Source organism: Cornus florida, unplaced genomic scaffold (genome assembly GCF_030987335.1).
Source record: "Cornus florida cultivar Cherokee Brave unplaced genomic scaffold, ASM3098733v1 CherokeeBrave_3.0.0_Hap2_Chr02, whole genome shotgun sequence".
Lineage (NCBI taxonomy): Eukaryota > Viridiplantae > Streptophyta > Magnoliopsida > Cornales > Cornaceae > Cornus > Cornus florida.
This window is the reverse complement of record NW_026775572.1, coordinates 35,639,842-35,659,156: the sequence shown is the minus strand read 5'-3', so window position 1 is coordinate 35,659,156 and position 19,315 is coordinate 35,639,842. Positions and strand designations below refer to the sequence as shown.

Here is a 19,315-nt window from a genome sequence, read left to right as displayed (position 1 = left end):
TTTTATATTAATAATTCTTGTAAAATTAGATTTTCTTTTATTAAAAAATTCATAATAATAAATAGATAAATAGGTTAATTTATTAACCATTTGGTCAAGCACAATTGATTATAGATAGGTAATTTTGAGTTTTATATAATTCATATAGTGGGATATAATAATTAATGAGGGCTCTTTATTATAAATTAAGCTCTTTTTATATTTTGTTAATTTGAATTTTATTAGGTAATTTTGAGTTTTATAGAATTTATATCAATTAATATATAAATACTGAAACTCTTTACACAAAGGCAGAAAAAGTAGTACTACACTTGATCTTAGCCAAAAGGCCGAGAAGGTGTAGTTATTATTTCTTTAGCTCTATAGTTTTATAAGAGGCTTTTCATGTAATTCTTTTTACTTAAAACCAATGTGGGACTTTATAATTTGAATTAAACTCTTTTTATATTTTGTTAATTTGAATTAATTTTAATTTTATTAGGTAATTTGAGTGTTATAGAATTTATATCAATTAATAAATAAATACTGAAATACTGAAACACTTTGCACATTTAATAATAACTAGTAGAAGGCACGTGCGATGCACGTGATAAATGTTTTCTAACTTATTTTATTATTTAGTAAATTATTTTATTAAATAATTACCTACTTTACCTATTTTTTAGTTGTTTGAATAATGATTTGAAACACTTTAATTTTAATTTATTTTATATCAATAAACTCTTTACACTTTTAATATTAGTATAGAGATATAGATATAGATATATACACTCACAAATATATGTTTTATTCATAGATCTTTGCATATATAACGATATATATTTGTTTGTTTGTGTGATATGTTTGTATTTATTTTACGTATAAAGTAATAAATTCTTTTAGGTTTTACATTAATATGGAAATACTGAATTTTGAAATTGGTGGTAGAGTTTGAGTTTTGTAAATTACTAAATTTAATTAATAAATATTTTTTATATTAATAATTCTTGTCTAATTAGATTTTATTTTATTAAAAAACTCATAATAAATAAATAATAAGACAGATTTTTATAGAAAATAAAACAGCTAATTAGTGGTAGATTTTATATAATTTTTTTATTTTCTTTAAATATATTCTTGTTTAATTATATCTTCTTTAATTAAAAAAACTCATAACAAATAGATAAATAGGTAATATATGTTATAGTTTTATAGAAAATCTTTTAAAGACACTTTTTATATAAATTAATAAATATCTTTATATATTAATAATTCTTGTCTAATTAGATTACCTTTTATTAAAAAAAACTCATAATAAAAGGTAATTTGTAGTAGAGTTTTAGAAAAATTACTATATTTTGTATATGAATTAAAAAATATTTTTTATATTAATAATTTTTGTCTAATTATATTTTCTTTTATTAAAAAAGTCATAATAAATAAATAAATAGGTAATTTGTGTTAGACTTTAATAGAAACACTTTTAAAAACTCTTTTTCTATCAATTAATAAATATTTTTTATATTAATAATTTTTCTCTAATTAGATTTTCTTTTATTGAAAAACTCAAAATAAATAGATAAATAGGTAATTTGTGTTAGAGTTTTATTGAAACTTGTTTAAAACATCTTTTTATTTCAATTAATAAATAAATTTTATATTAATAATACTTGTCTAATTAGATTTTCTTTTATTAAAAAACTCATAATAAATAGATAAATAGGTAATTTGTGTTAGAGTTTTAGAAACTCAAGAAAAATGAATTTTATTAGTTAAATTTTAATTTTAATTAAACTATTTAAATTCATTTTTATGAATTTTATTAGGTAATTTGTAATTTGAATTAGACACTTTAAATAGTTTTAAAGGTTAGCCAAAAGGCCGAGAAAGTAAGACTACACTTGATCTTAGCCAAAAGGTCGATAAAGGTTAGCCAAAAGGCCGAGAAATGTATTATTATTATTTCTTTAGGTCTATAGTTTTATAAGAGGTTTTCATTTAATCATTTATAACTTAAAACCGATGTAGGACTGGAAAAATGAATTTTATTAGGTAATTTGTAATTTGAATTAAATTCTTTTAATTAATTTCTGCGCTATTTAAATTCATATTTATGAATTTTATTAGGTAATTTGAAATATATTTCGTGTTAGGGTTTTAATAAATATTTTGTTTGAATTTTATTAGGTAACAAAATTTTATATTTTATTTGAATTTTTTTAGGTAATAATTTTTAGAGTTTCTATAATTTGAAATATATTTCGTGTTAGAGTTTTAGTAAATATTTTATTTGAATTTTATTAGGTAATAATTTTTAGAGTTTCTATAATTTGTGTTAGTGTTAAAATATATTTTGTGTTAGAGTTTAATAGAAACTCTTTTAAAATCTCTTTTTATATCAATTAATAAATATTTTTTTATATTAATAATTATTGTCTAATTAGATTTTCTTTTATTAAAAAACTCATAATAAATAGGTAATTTATGTTAGAGTTTTATATAAACTCTTTTAAAATTAACCTTTTTTTATATCAATTAATAAATAATTTTTATATTAATAATCTTTGTTGAATTAGATTTCATTTTATTAAAAAAAGTCATAATAAATAGATAAATAGGTAATTTGTGTAAGAATAACTTTTTAGACATTTATGTTAGAGTTTTAATAAATATTTTATTTGAATTTTATTAGGTAATAAATTTTAGAGATTCTATAATTTGAAATATATAATTTTGAAATGTATTTCTTGTTAGAGTTTTATTAAATATTTTATTTGAATTTTATTAGGTTATAATTTTTATATTTTATTTGAATTTTATTAGGTAATAATAAGGTCTACTACACTTGATCTTAGCCAAAAGGCCGAGAGCGGTTAGCAAAAAGGTCGAGAAAGTAATACTACGCTTGATCTTAGCCAAAAGGCTAAGGAAGTAGTACTACACTTGATCTTAGCAAAAAAGAGTAAGAAATGTTAGCCAAAAGGCCGACCCAAAAAAATTTAGTACTACACTTGATCTTTAGCAAAAGGCCGAGAAATGTTAGCCAAAAGGCCAAGAAAGGTGTGATTATTATTTCTTTAGGTCTATAGTTTTATAAGAGGCTTCCATGTAATCCTTTTTATTTAAAACCAATGTAGGAAAGGTGTGATTATTATTTCTTTTAGGTCTATAGTTTTATAAGAGGCTTTCATGTAATCCTTTTTACTTAAAATCAATGTGGGAAGTGAATTTATTAGATAATTTGTAATTTGAATTAACTCTTTAAATTAATTTTCATAAATTTTATTAGGTAATTTGTAATTTGAATTAAACTCTTTAAATAATTTTTAGGTAATTTTTTGTTTTAAATAAATACTGAAAGACTGAAACTCTTTTTTATATCAATTAATAAATAATTTTTGTATTAATAATACTTGTCAAATTAGATTTTATTTTATTAAAAAATTCAAATAGGTAATTTGTGTTAGAATAATTTTTAATGTTTTATGTTAGAGTTTTAATATAAATTTAATTTGAATTTTATTAGGTAATAATTTTAATAGTTTCTATAATTTGAAATGTATTTCTTGTTAGAGTTTTAATAAATATTTTATTTGAATTTTATTAGGTAATAATTTTTATATTTTATTTGAATTTTATTAGGTAATAATAAGGCCGAGAAAGTAGTATTATAGCCGAGAATGGTTTGTCAAAAGGCCGACCCAAAAAAAATTAGTATTTCACTTGATCTTAACCAAAAAGTCAAGAAAAGTTAGCCAAAAGGCCAATAAAGTAATACTACACTTGATCTTAGCATGATCATAGTCAAAAGGCCGACACTCTTGATCTTAGCACGATCTTAGCCAAAAGGCAGAGAAAGTAGTACGTACTACACTTGATCTTAGCCAAAAGACCAAGAAAGGTTAGCCAAAAGGCCGACTTAAAAAAATTTAGTACTACACTTGATCTTAGTCAAAAGGGCGAGAAAGATGTGATTATTATTTCTTTAAGTATATAGTTTTATAAGAGGCTTCTATGTAATCCTTTTTACTTAAAACCAATGTGGGACAAGAAAAATGAATTTATTAGGTAATTTGTAATTTGAATTAAACTATTTAAATGAATTTTTATAAATTTTATTATGTAATTTGTAATTTGAATTAAACTTTTTAAATAATTTTTAGGTAATTTTTTGTTTATAAAAACTCTATTTTTTTATATTAATAAATAAATACGGAAATATTCAAACACTGAAAATCTTTGCACATTTTTATTAAAATAATTCTTGTCTAATTAGATTTTCTTTTATTAAACAACTCATAATAAATAGATAAATAAGTAATTTATGTTAGAGTTTTATAGAAACTCTTTTAAAATTAACCTTTTTTATATCAATTAATAAATAATTTTTATATTAATAATCCTTGTCAAATTAGATTTCATTTTATTAAAAAACTCATAATAAATAAATAAATAGGTAATTTTTGTTAGAATAATTTTTAAACTTTAATGTTAGAGTTTTAATAAATATTTTATTTGAATTTTATTAGGTAATAATTTTTAGAGATTCTATAATTTGAAATATATAATTTGAAATGTATTTCTTGTTAATTTCTCTCTCTGCTGTTTGTCATTTTGCCTCTGGAAATGTAATTTCCTTAGCTCGCCCCTAGTCATGACACTATCATTATTGGGATAAATTTTAGAGGTTTACTTTAGTTTTTACCACAAAAAAAAGTTTAAAAAAAAGTAGAAGTATCCAGGTATACAATTCATGCAAGCTGGGAGAACGAAATTCGTACTATAAATGCGGACATAAACATCTTCACAAAATATCACCAACTGATTAAGAGTTTTAATAAATATTTTATTTGAAATTTATTAAGTAATAATTTTTATATTTTATTTGAATTAATAAGGCCGAGAAAATAGTACTTTACTTAATCTTAGCCAAAAAGATTAAAAATAGCCAAAAAATCGACCAAAAGGCTGAGAAAGTAGTATTACACTTGATCTTAGCTAAAAGGCCGAGAAAGGTTAGTCAAAAGGTCGAGAAAATAGTACTACACTTGATCTTAGCCAAAAGACTAAAAAAAGTTAGCCAAAAGGCCGACACAAAGAAATTTAGTATTATACTTGATCTTAGCCAATAGGCCGAGAAAGGTTAGCCACAAGGCCGAGAAATGTGTGGTAATAATTTCTTTAGGTTTATAGTTTTATGAAGGCTTCCATGTAATCGTTTTTATTTAAAACCAATGTGGGACAAGAAAAATGAATTTATTAGGTAATTTGTAATTTGAATTAAACTCTTTAAATTAATTTTATTAAGTAATTTGTAATTTGAATTAAACTCTTTAAATAATTTTTAGGTAATTTTTTTATTTATAAAAACTCTTTTTTTATATTAATAAACAAATACTGAAATACAAACACTGAAACTCTTTACACATTCAATAATAGTATTGATATAGATATAAATATGTTTCCACTTGCTAAACCTACACCAAAAACCACCTCTACTCTCCTTACTTACTTTTCTAACACAGGCATTTTCTATTTTTGAAAACTAATTCAAAATCATAATTATTATATTATTAATTTTTTTTAACATTCGAAATTACTAGTAAATTTCTATATAGTCCGTATTTTCAACGGGTAAGAATTAAGAAAAGTCTTGCCAATTATATATATATATATATAGGGAGGTGTGATAGGTAGCCTAACAGCAATTAATAGTTTTGCCGATTCTAGCTTGGGGAGTCCGTCACTGTGTGTCCTGATTGAAGTACTTTTCATTCACGCGTTTTTTTTTAGTATTATATTCTCTGTTGGTTAACACGCCAAGAAGGAAAGAGGGAGAGAGAGTATCCAATAAACTGCTCCGATCTCTATAAATTAGAGAACCCAGAAGAGAGAAAGAGAGAAGAGATTTGGGATTACTGAAATCCGAAATTTGGAGTTTGAAAGATTCTTTAGAGAGAGAAAGAGGGAGGAGAGAGAAAGAGAAAGATGGGAGGTTGCTTTTCGGATGTGAGAGGAGGCCAACAAGCGGCGGGAGGGGCCCAACAAAGGCCCCTACAGAGGAACGATGTTGGTGTTGGTGGTGGCGGCGGCGGCGGGGGCCACAATGATGCTGTTGACTACTTCTTTAAAACGAAGGGTCTTGGTGCGCTCTTTACACAGATCGAGGTATATATATATATATATATTCACAATTTCACACACACAACACACACACACATGTATACGGAGCTGGGTTTTAATGTAGAGTACTTGTCACTTCCAACATGGTTTTCGATGTCCTTTCAATGTTAGGTCAATTTTATCCCATGTGGTCCTTCTTTTTACTGTTTTATTTTTTATCCTTATACTTAATCCAATAGTCCTCACCCTCAGCATTCTTGCCTTGCCTTACCTTTGTTTTATATGAATGGGTACATACATTCTTTAATTTTTTTAATGTAACTTTAATAACATCATTCCAATTTATTCTTCGTATATGTATATGTATGTATGCGTGCGTGCGTGCGTGTGTGTCGTAGTGTGGGGGTAATTGCCAATGTTTTCATTGCTCTGTCTAGATTAAGCGAAATGAACTGTTCACTGGAAATGCCAAGGAATGTTGAGTTAAATTCTTCTTGTTGAGTGACATGAAGGAAAAAACAGAAGAAGACATGACTGTGCTTTGGGACACTTTTGGCTTCCTTATTTCATTGATTTTTGGAAAGAGAGCAAAAGCTAAATACTGCTAAAGAAAGTGAATTAGATGCATATACAGTGTTTGATTTTTGATCTCAATGACACTCAATGACACCCTCAAGCGACGATGGGATGGAAATTGATTTTCGCCAAGATCTATGGATTGATATTAGCATATGGGTTTTTATTTGGGAGAAAGATCCTCTCAATTGGGCTGGGCTTTCAACCCACTGGGGAGTGGGGAGGGTGGAAATTGATTTTCGCCAAGATCTATGAATTGATATTAAGCATATGGGTTTTTATTTGGGAGAAAGATCCTCTTAATTGGACTGGGCTTTCCACGCACTGGGGAGTGGGGAGGGTGGATATTACGTTATTACCTGTACAAGTAGGTTCAGAGGGGTTGACTTATTCCACCATTGGCCATTTATTATAAGTCAATTAACCAAGACATGACCAAGATTCGCTCCGCTTTATGTGTATTTAACCTTTTAAGTATAAGACAAAGCTGTTGATTCCAGAATTCAGAATCTTATTTGTCCTGAAATTAAGAAAAAATGAACCAATGATTGAGAATACATCAAGTTGGCCATAAAATGTAGCTTTTACCCCCTTCATGCATGTCTTGGTTAACTACACTTAATTTATTATTCTGATATAAATTTGTCCTGGGGTCCCATAGGTATCATCCATTTGGATCCTTCCTTGTATTCTACTATTCAACTTGAGCTTGAGGAATGGTTAAAATATGTTTCTGAATCTTTTTAAGACTCTTATACACTTTAATTATCTGATTTGGGCATCAAGCAGACCAAGTATGTTCTTTCTATTAGATTCTGTCTTTTAATGTTGATTCCAAATAGTGCTTTATGTGACATGGATGTACATCCAGCAGTGCAAACCTTAGCCATTCGAAAGAGACACGTTAATGGTTGAAAGTAAGATTTTATACTTGTATTGGTGTGTCAAGAGGGAAGATTTTTTTTTGGCAGATTCACAATCAAAATTGTATTTCTGTGTTTGGATAAGACTGAAGGTTCCAACTGTCTATCACCTGAGCAGAAACATATTTTGCAAGTTTTGGACCATGAATTTATCTCGTCACTGAATAAGAGTGGAGTTATACACAACTCCTGGCGTGACAATAGTACGATTCCACTGCCAATAGGAAATGCCAGTGGACCAAATTGCAGTATAGTTCTTAACTTCTTTTGTTTTTTAATTTTTTGGGAGGGGTGGAGTAATATATCATCATAATCTTAAGGTAATTGTGATGCTATAGGGTTGAGTTTCCTTGTCCTTATCTCACCTATTTTCTTTTCATGGCCTTCACACACTATCTATTTAATTTAACTGTACATGGAGCAATAATGTGTTTCAATTGAAATGCAGTTATCTCTGTCGGCTTCAAAATTACGCGATCGTGACATCATTTCAAAGGTATGTTCTCAAATCCATAGTTTAAAATCATGGGATTAGATGACTATACATTCATTGAGATAGGTTCAGCAATTATTCATTGGTTCTGTTGTTTAATTTTCATTGACTCTTTGGTATTTTGGCCGCCTTTGTGAATCTGATTTTTGGAGTGACAAATATTTGTACTGTAAAGAATTGTCTACACTGGACGCATAAATGTTACATGAATTAAGAAAATGTAGCCGTGGTTGGTCGGTTAGGTGCTGCCTCCATTCTGCCATCTCTATAGACATTTCACTGTGTACTGAATGGACCATATAACATGTGTGAATAGTCATTCCCAACTCTTAGAAAATGTGGGAAAGCGGCTCTTGAGTCTCCAAAATCAAATATTTGATCCACAAGTTTTAATTTATTTATGCCTTTCATTTCCAACTACCTATGAGGGAGGAATTCATGAATGTTTTTTTATATAATTCATTCAAAAGAGAACAAGCTGGAGACCACAGGCCACCTGGCTTGGTAGATAGATATATACTCTCTGAAATATACTAAGGAATTCCACCAAAATTGTCATTATATGGCTTGACCTTGAATTTTTTTTTTTTCATTGCAGAGTGATCCTATGGCAGTAGTATATGAAAAGAAAAGAGATGGAACCTTAGAGGAAATTGGCCGTACGGAAGTGATAATGAACAATTTGGATCCTGCTTGGATTGGAAAAATTAATGTTTCGTATCAGTTTGAGATTGTTCAGCCTCTGATGTAAGCATATCGTATTTCTCAACATCCTTGTGTGGATTTCTCTTGTTCACTATATCTGGTAGACCTTTCTTGGCCTTGAGAATTTATTTCTCATGATTCCCATTTTGTTTTTTCAGCTTTCGTGTGTACGATGTGGATACGAAATACCACAATTTACCAGTGAAGGTACATTATGATTTCACGTTCTCAGGTCATTTAGTACTTGGATTTGAATTCAATAATCCTCACTATGTAGCTGAGATTTATTTTACATTTGCCAATACCTAAAGAATATACCAATGTTGGGGAACAGAGAGAGAATTAATATTCACCCAAAAAGTAATTATGGTAATATTTATGAACTGATGCAGTTTCTACTGCTTTTGGTTTGGATTTGGAATTCTGATGAAAATGGATAAAAGTATTCAGTTTTTAAATATCTAAGATGTGTGTTGTCTAACATCATACTAGACAGTATGAGATGCTAGTAAGCTACTGTATGTGCAACTTACTGATATTGAAATTTAAATAGTACATAACAATAGATCTGTTATTTATGCCAAGTTGGTGGTTTTTTTACATGACTTGCACAAAGTTATGGGTGCCAGAATTCAACTTGTTTGCCTTGTTGTGGAATTTATCTTACGTCTTACATGTGTGTTAGCTGTGAGTTAGGTGCAAGAAATTTAGAACCGGGGAAACATATGGAGATTTTTATTTATTTATCTATTTATTTTTTTATTTTTTTATGTTGTTTCATTTTTTATTTTTATGAGATTTTGAGACCTAAATAAAATTATGAAACCAAGATCAAAACTCAATTCACATGTCCTGAGTAAGACAATCATCACAAAAAAATCTTCTTCTTTTCGACTCTGCAATGCTATTGCAGAGTAGTCAACTGCTTTAGCTACTAATTTGGTAGTATAATTCCTTATTTTGACTAGTATGAGTTTGACTTTTTTCTTTCTTCTTTTTTCTTTTACTTTTTCTTTTGGTCGTTATTTTGCTATGATATTTGCACACAGAGGGACTAAAGTTTGCTTTAAAAACATTGGTTCAGGCCACTTATCAAAAAAAAAAAAAAAACATTGGTTCAGGCCATCGACCTTGATTTCCTTCCACTCTAGAACTAACTTTTCTTCGAACCATTCAATATCATATAACAGATCTTAGTGACTTTATATTGCTCATTTCTTTATTGTTGCCTCTTCTACGGTACCTTTTTACGGTCGAGTGGCCTGAGTATTTAAAGTAGAATATATTTCACATATAAATTCAGTATCTTCATGCTGGGTATGACCACGGATGGATAAATGATGATTCATGAACTTTTTTTTATGTTACATTTTCATATAATATTGTCACGTGCTATCATATGGATAAATTAATTTTTTGTGATATATTTTTAATGGTGCAATGGTTAATGCTCCCTACCATTATTGGAGAGAGTTTTTGGAAATTTATCTTCTTGAAATATTTATTTTAATTTTCTTTATGTTCTTTCAAGAGTTTTAGGCTTTTAAATGTTGACCTTTTAAGAATTATTAAGCCACAAAAATATTATTATCATTTATTGTTTTTATTTATGGAATATTTTCTTATCCTCAATCCAATCCTAAAGACCTACGAGTTGATCCAATATACAATTCCAATTTTACAACCTTGCTTCACAGGCCATCCTTTATTATTATTATTATTTTTTATGACTTCAATAATGTTGGTGGACTTTATTCCCAAAACTTAATTCTCTTCAAACAAGTTAACAAAAGATTGTGTGTGTGATTATATGATCCGCAATATGGGTTAACATTATGTATTTTGAAGGTGTTTGGGCGCAATTCACCATCCCACCGCAAATAGTAACTAATAGCAACTTTTGATTATCATAGGTAAACAAAAAGTTTGCAAATGATAAAGTTCTTCCATTTTGTTACATTGCAGATGCTGAAGTTGAAAGAACAAGAATTTCTTGGTGAAGCCAGTTGTGTAGTATCTGAGGTAAGATTCCTTGTATTCACTGGGGCCTAATCGAATTCAATATTGATGTTGCACACTCTTCAAGCTCTTTTGTGTGCCTATTTCATTGAGTTTGCTCCATATATTACATAAGTGTGGCAGTTTGAAAAATTATATAACGAAATGTTGCAATAGCTTTTTCAGTTAAACAAATAAAAGAAAAAGGGAACAGCTATTTCTTGACCTCTTTGGTTGAGCAGCATCACGTAACTGAGCAACTAGTCAAAATATCTGGTCCGTTATGTATCACAGGATATGTTTGGTTTGACCCATGTGTGTGTCTAAATATGTGTTCATCGTATATGCCGAATTCTTAAAAATCATTGGATTTTGTTGTTTGGGAAATAGTTCAACTGATTGCCTTTACTGTACATTTGAGAAAACTACATGTTTTAATTATTAGAGAAACTGTCCATCTATGCAATTAAACAATATTAACCATAGAATTATTGTTCTCATGCAAGCACTTGCATATATTAGCCATCGATAATTACCCTGGCATTCTTCTTCACTGTATAGTAACAGTGTCAAAGTGACAAAATTTGGACATGTATAAGCATCATACCCAACAGTTCCAAGTTGGCGGGAAATCTGTGAAGATGCGTACGGGACTTGAAAAAATGTCCTCATTTAAGTCTAAATTACACAGCTTTACCCATGAACTGTTCCTTTGACTACATTGCTGCATATTTCACAACACGTGTCTCACTGCATTCTACTGGCCCCTTTTTGGGTCCCATGACATGCTTCAAAATGTGGATTCAAGTTTTGTGAAAGTCCAGACCTACTTTGGTTTGATCCACTCAAGGAACTCAAATTTGAGCAATGTGTGGAACTCCTATTACCAGCGCAACATATTTGGACAATTCTTTTCTGGCAGGACCCACTTGCGGCTTCCCCCTAGTTGAATATGTGCATGTATTGAAAACTGTGCAATAGATTTCTTCAGTGAAGGATGGCTTTTCAGAATAGTGCTTCTATATCTCTTTCTTAAATGAGGCTTGTTCTGTAGTTATTATAATATGAAGTAGTTGGTTGGGAAGTTCTTTCTTTTTATGTAGAAATATTCTTAAATGTTTACTTCTCTTTCTCCTTTTTTAATTCAACAGATATTGACTAAACAAAGTCGGAGTTTGACCCTTCGCCTTCACAATAAAAATGGGCACAGTGGTCTGAAAAACTTGGGGACACTAACTGTCCATGCAGAGGAAACTGCTGGTTCAAGAAATGCTGTAGAGATGACATTCCATTGTTCCAACTTGGATAACAAGGACCTATTTTCCAAAAGTGTATGTATCTGGAAGCATATATCATTATGGAGCTTTTGGTTACTTGTGGAATTTTTAGCTCTTAGATATTTTTCTTACTTACTGCTTTCAGGATCCTTTCTTGAGAGTATCTAGGGTTGTTGAGACTGGTATTTCTGTTCCAATTTGCAAGACAGAAGTCGTGAATAACAACTTGAATCCAATGTGGAAGCCTCTATGTCTCACAATGCAGCAGTTTGGGAGCAAGGCAAGTTTGTCAATTCTTGTGATTAGGTCTGGAATGGATTAAGCTTAGTTTATGATATCTGTGGTTGTCTCATGTTTTTGTGGCAATGATTTATGTTTGAGCTAATTTAACATAAAGGCTCTTACAATTTTGCATTTTGGAAGGCATAGTCACTGTTGGAAATGTAACTGAAGGGACATAATTATTTTATCTCTTAATCACAACACTTCGTCCCTGGATCCAGATTTGTTAATTTACATTTTGTGATTGATACAACTACAGTTTGCTATTATTTATTTATTTTATTGGTTGTTTACCAAAAAAAAATATCTCTTTGGTGCAGGATAATCCATTAGTTATTGAGTGCTTTGATTTCAATAGCAGTGGCAATCATGTACTGATCGGGTAATTGTTCAATTTATTCGTCTTGTTAATTCCTTTTTTTTTTTTTTTTTTTTTTCAGTTAGAGTTCCTTCTTTTGTTTTGTTTTTGTTTTTGATTTTTTTTTTTCTTTGCCTTTTTGCTTGTTTTATTATTTATTTTTTCAGAATTTATTTTTTCTTTTATTGCTAATTATATTGATACTACGGTTCATTTGAAACAGTAAAATGCAGAAATCAGTGACGGACCTTGAAAAACTTCACAAAGAAAAGATTGGTGCAAATTTTATCATGCCATCTGCTCGCCAGGGTCATGAAAAGGTATTTATTTTGTACTTGAAAAGGATTTTAGCCACTTGTTGTATGTCTGTCATGTCTGAACCTACACTGTGCTTATCTTCTGTAGGTTCTGAAGGGTCAACTTTTTGTTGATGGCTTTGTTGAAAAGAAACTGCACAGTTTTATCGATTACATTTCTAGTGGCTTTGAACTTAACTTTATGGTTGCTGTTGATTTTACCGGTAATAGACCTTCAACATTTAAAAAAGCTATACTATTCCAATCAAATTTGTATTGTAAATATAGGGGTTTTGCTCATGAATTGAATTTGAATTTTTTTCCAGCTTCAAATGGAAATCCTCGCAGTGTAAGTTCTTTGCACTACATTGATCCTTCAGGCCGGTTGAATGCTTACCAGCAGGTAAGGTGGTGCCACCTGTGGTGTTCTCAAATTTGGAAGTATCTATAGCTTCAAAAATAATTTAAAAAATCTTCAATACTTTATATTGGGGCTAATGAGCCTACCATTAAGTCAGATACCCTTGAGTTTCCACCTGTGGTGTCTTAAATTCTGGAAGTGTCTATGCTTCAAGAATAATTTTTAAAATTTGTACTAGTTTATAGGGGCTAAAGAGCCTACCATTAAGTCAAATAACCTCAACTTCTCCCATGGGAATGCAGACTCATAAACTTGTTTTATCTGTTGATCACATTGATTTGACCTGTCGATGTGGTTATGAACTGCAGATTCTATGAAAGTGGCTGTTAAAGCGAGTGCTTAATTTAATGACTGAACTCCTCGCAGGCTATAACGGAGGTTGGCGAGGTCATACAATTCTATGATTCTGACAGGCGCTTTCCTGCTTGGGGCTTTGGAGGAAGGACGTTTGATGGTTCAGTATCTCACTGTTTTAACTTGAGTGGTACAGGTGGCTTTGAGGTAAATATATTGCAAGGGATGGAAAATACATCCTACTTTACTTGTTTTTAATTTGGGTAATTACTATGATTTCCCCTAAGGTTTAGGCTTATCTATGTCAGATGAAACTTTTAAAAAAAATATGGTCAACCTGCCCTGTTGATTTCTAAAAATACTCTGACCTCCCCTGCAGTGAAGTAATCATTAGGGCCGTTAGACAATTTTATGTGAAAGTCCAAAACTACCCTTACAGTAAACAAAATGACATAACTGACCTTTCAAAAATTATGGAAAGACAAATTTAACCTTTCTCTTTGGACAATAATACCCTTATTGGTTGAGACCCATTTCATTATTTTAACATCCAGCTTTTATCTCATTTTCTCTCTATTTGGTTGTAGGATAAGTGGCCTCCTTGCTCTCTAAACACGAAGTTGCTCTCTCCATTTATAGAGCACATCTTCTTGTTAAGAGCTTCTCTCCAGCTAGTGCCCAATATTTTATGCCCTCTCTCTCTCTCTCTCTGTCTCTCTCGTGTTCTGGTTGCTATTGTGACTGTTAGTCTATATGAGATTGGATTGGTTGATCTATGTTTTATTGGTTGTTGTAGATACACTAAAAAAAAATGCCTTGAACAAACATACCCATTTCTTGTGAACCAAATAATATTCAATCCACATGTAGTTGGAAGCAGAACTTTCAGCTCAAATTGGAGTTAGAAATAGAAAAAGAAACAAAAAACAAACAAATATGAGATCAACGAGGAAAATTTAAAAGCTAATAAATTAATATTCAAACATAAGCGAATATCTAAGAACTCATAATACAAGTAACGGAACTTCAAGGTCAAGTTTGGAAATTGGAAAACAGAACAAACCGAATAAGTGACTCATGATCTGATTCTAAAAATATAACTGAGTATATGAAGAAACATTGAAGAGAGAGATATGCCAACTCTACCTCACAACCTTCACGGTCACCAAACTCTTTAGATCTTTGTGGTTTTCATTAGAAATGCAATACATATGTTCAAGATCACACGGAATCAAATTTCACGGTTCTCAAAATTTGGTTTGCCAGAGTGTTTGAGATATCTTCAAAGTGGTGGTTTGGGGTGATAAAGGAATATGGAGAGATCATGATTTGTGATGGAAGAGCGATATGTTTGGAGCAGGGGGGGGGGGGGGGGGAGAGAGAGAGAGAGAGAATGTGCTCGAGTTGACAAGCTTGATTTTTTGAGCAGTATGCTGCCTTAAACATCATATTTTCATCCCTGTGATAGGTGTATGTGGGTGGTGGTGATGCTGCCATCATTGATGAATAACCATATAAGTCTGGTTCCTTGCATCTTTTACATGGCGTGATGGTCAATTTCCCTTCATGTTACAGGTTGAAGGAGTAGAAGGTATAATGGCTGCTTATTCAGGTGCTCTGAACAATGTTGCTCTTGCTGGACCCACCTTATTTGGTCCGGTTATCAACAAGGCTGCAGAAATTGCTGGGCATTCCCTCTCATACGACAAGAGCAAGTACTTTGTCTTGCTGATTATAACGGTAGTGAATCAAACGACAAATATTTGCTTCTTTCTTGTTCTTTCTATTTTTTATTTTTATAATAAAATAATTTCATACTTTTGTAGGATGGAGTCCTTACTGATCTTCAGGAAACTAAAGATGCTTTAGTGAGAGCATCCGACCTACCGCTTTCAATTCTTATTGTTGGAGTTGGTGGTGCAGATTTTGAAAAAATGGAGGTAGTATGTCCTTAATTTTTTGTATTCAGATTTGGCCTTCAATTAATTCACTTTTATTAGCATAATAGCACTAAAAATCCTTTCATTGTTGGTGTTGGATGTTATCCTTTTACAAACATGTGTGTTAAAACTGGTATGTGACATAATTCTTGTTTATCATGCAGATCCTAGATGCCGATGGTGGGCAAAGATTAGAGAGTTCCACGGGAAGGATAGCTACACGAGACATTGTACAATTTGTTCCGATGCGTGATGTGCATGGTGAGTTCATCTTTGTTTAGCTTACAAATTTTAAAGATGTTAGACATTTCGGTCAGATTTTTCTTGTTCCTCATATGCAGTTCTAAAACATAATTGTTCTTTTCATGTTCCTATTTTCTAGTGTATGTGTATCTACTGTATTCTTGTCAACCTTCTTTGATGCTTTAAGCTTCTTAGCTTGCCTGTTAATGAAGTTCAAGTTGAAGGTGGATTCAAAGGTGGTCTTGGTTATTAATACCAAAAAGTGCAGTTGTGAGGGGTTCAAGATCGAATTTTGATGTTCATTGTGAGGGGTTCAGCTGAGCTTAGTTGCTTCAAGCTTGGCTTGTCCCAGCCAGCCGCCTTTGATGCTTCGAGCCTTTTGGTTGTTCAACCTGGAAGAAGCTCATGTGAAGATGGATTAGGAGATATGATTCGTGCATGATTGGAATTGAGAAATAAGTTTTCCCAACAGTTGAGAGAGTGGTTTTGATGTAAACATCAAAGGTGATGGTGGGGCAGACTACCATGGCACTAACTGCAAATTGCTGTGTGCGATTTGTACCTCTTAAGTTGGGATTGAAAGGAATAGCTAGGTTGAAGAACTAGACTACCAATCAATAGTGCATTGCCTGCCTTGTTATGACATGACTAGGAAATTTATATTTTGCTTTTAGCAGTAACACTTGATGTTGTCTTAAGCCTGAATAGGGTTCTGTTGATACACACTATTGAACCTGATGTAAACCTTGCTATTTTCAATAGACAGTTTGTGTACTAATTAATTATATGTGAAATATCCTCCTCCTGTTTTGTTATAGTTTTCGTCTTCTGCTTTTCTATTTCACTGTAAATAAAACATTTTATCCCCTCGTGCAGGCGGGCAGATCTCGGTTGTTCAAGCTCTCTTGGAAGAGCTACCTGGTCAGTTCTTGACTTACATGCGGAGTAGAGATATCAAACCACACACGGCCAATGTAGCCCGAACTTCTTCTCAAGCGTATCCACACACGGGCAATGTAGCACAAACTTTTTCTCAAGCATATCCACACACGGCCAATGTACCCCAAGCTTCTTCTCCAGCGTATCCACACACGGGCAATGTAGCCCAAACTTCTTCTCAAGCGTATCCACACACGGGCAATGTAGCCCAAACTTCTTCGCGTATCCACACAGGGCCAATGTAGCCCAAGCTTCTAATCCAGCGTATCCACACACGGCGAATGTACCTCAAGTTTCTTCTCCACCGTATCCACACACGGCCAATGTAGCCCAAACTTTTTCTCCGGTGTTTCCACACACGGCCAATTTAGCTCAAACTTCTTCGCAAGCGTATCCACACACAGCCGATGTAGCTCAAACTTCCTCGCAAGCGTATCCACACACGGCCGATGTAGCCCATCCTTCCTCTCGACCATATCCTTGAATGGTCAAGATCACTACCAATAATTTCAGAATTGAAGTAAATATTTCCCATCTTGGTTGAAGCTGTGCTGGCATCAGGTACAGGAATTGCTTAGAATCGGAAGGCGTTTTTCCATGTACAGGAATTTCTTAGAATTGGTGGTCAAGATCACCACCAATAATTTCAGAATTGTAGTAAATATTTCCCATCTTGGTTGAAGCTGTGCTGGCATCATTACATGTACAGGAATTGCTTAGAATCAGAAAGCGTTTTTCCATGTACAGGAATTTCTTAAAATTGGTAGATGTGAAGGGAAAAAATATATAGAAGTGCATATCGTTAAGAAGTAGAAATTCTTTTGTTTTTTAAACAGTAAACACAAATTGTTTCACAGTATAGTTGATGGTATTTCAAGAAAAGTAGACAAGTGATGGTGCCAACTATGATTGGTTTGATAATATTGAGAATCCATGCTGGTTTCATGATCTTTAACATGTTTTTTGAATTCGTTGCTTTTTCAGCCAAGAAATGTATGCGATGTGCATTTTTTTATTGCCATTATTTTAAGAATGAAACTAACTTCTTCACTAGAGCTTTATTTATATTTGATTTGTTACCAAGGCATGGGAATGAAAGTTAAAGAGTGGGAAAGAATGTTAAAGGGGTCTTGACTCTTGTCTAGCTTGAAATCCAAATTGGGAAAGTCTTGAACAATATGGTTTACCTTCTGGGTCAGTTACCAAGCTTACAATTTGTTTTGGTTAGAATATATATTGAAAAAAAAAAAAATCCCCTTTCTCTAACATTACTTTACTAACATTTATTTTCTATTTTTGAAAACTCATAACTAAGAGAAATTCATAATAATTATAATCTTCTTGAAGACTGAAAAAATATATCTATATTTAGTACATAAATAAATAAACCTTCTCTAACATTACTTTACTAACATTTATTTTCTATTTTTGAAAATCCATAACTAAGAGAAATTCAGAATAATATTATCTTCTTGAAGACTCATGGTAGTAGATTTATATATGTCGTTTTGAAGAAAAAAATTTAAGAATAGGAAATATTGGGCCCATTTTAAAATTCTGTTTGATTCAGTTTTTTAAAAATGGTTATTTGAAAACTTAGTTATAAAAAGGATATATTTTCAATGAAAACAGTTTTATATTCTCTTAATTCTTGAGAACGGTTTTTAGAGTTACTAAATAGTGACTATAAAATTGTAAAAAATTCCACTTAGATGCTATTTTTCATAAATTTTCTTATTTATTTTTTTTAGCGGTGTCTTTTTCGTGAGGAGGAGCCGTACTTGTATTCGTGTAGGACACTCACAATCATGAATACTGACACTCCTCGGTCATGTGTTCGACACTTCATATACGTGTCTATGTAACGACCTGAACCCGTAGGTTCAAACCGTTAACCGGGTTCTTACCCGAACCCGAGGTCAATTATAAAAAATAAAAAAAAAAATTTGGTATGACCCCTGCTAAAAAGGAACCTACAACAATCTGTTTAAATGCATAAAAATGCAATGGCCTCTCTTGGACCTTCAAAACTTATCTAACATGTCCCAAAACACTTTGAAATGCATCATATTACTTTCATGGATGAAAAACATCATTAATTATTTACAATCACAACTTCATTAACCCCATTCACATCAAAAATATATATGATCTTTACACTTGTCCAATTTACATCATAATAGAGTCAAGCTCAAAGTTACACTACAAAGCCATGCCAAACAAGTTTAATACATTTTTGTCATTGATGCCCTACAAAAGAATGACTCTAAAACACTAAAGGTTGCAAAACATCCCTTCTATTCCCATCATGTTTGTGGTGGATTGCCATCCGCCATTTCTTTGCCGTGTCCTGAAAAATGTTAATAAAGGGGTGAGCAAAAGCTCAGTAGGAAGTGCCTAAGGCACACCTCTTGGGACCCCGTGAATCCAAACAATGAATAGAAACAAAGGCAACAGGATCATGCAAT

The 19,315-nt window shown here is 31.4% G+C and overlaps 2 protein-coding genes and 1 pseudogene across 2 annotated transcripts; 2 read left to right on the top strand and 1 right to left on the bottom strand.

The window, feature by feature from the left end:
- Nucleotides 1-231: 231 nt before the first annotated feature.
- LOC132297666 (U2 spliceosomal RNA) lies at nt 232-341 on the bottom strand (annotated as a pseudogene).
- Nucleotides 342-5,766: 5,425 nt separating this feature from the next.
- Nucleotides 5,767-12,790, top strand: LOC132294679 (protein BONZAI 3-like). The gene is made up of 8 exons (XM_059792621.1): nt 5,767-6,147; nt 8,050-8,097; nt 8,693-8,841; nt 8,958-9,006; nt 10,765-10,821; nt 11,949-12,128; nt 12,220-12,354; nt 12,677-12,790. Exons 1-8 carry the CDS (start codon nt 5,968-5,970, stop codon nt 12,740-12,742), a joined length of 864 nt encoding a protein of 287 aa, XP_059648604.1. The 5' UTR covers nt 5,767-5,967; the 3' UTR covers nt 12,743-12,790.
- LOC132294680 (protein BONZAI 3-like) lies at nt 12,664-16,040 on the top strand. Its single transcript, XM_059792622.1, has 7 exons — nt 12,664-12,738; nt 12,938-13,234; nt 13,337-13,413; nt 13,798-13,932; nt 15,301-15,465; nt 15,552-15,665; nt 15,830-16,040. The coding sequence occupies exons 2-7, from the start codon at nt 13,213-13,215 to the stop codon at nt 15,944-15,946; spliced, it is 630 nt and encodes a 209-aa protein (XP_059648605.1). The 5' UTR covers nt 12,664-12,738; nt 12,938-13,212; the 3' UTR covers nt 15,947-16,040.
- The last annotated feature ends 3,275 nt before the right edge of the window (nt 16,041-19,315 follow it).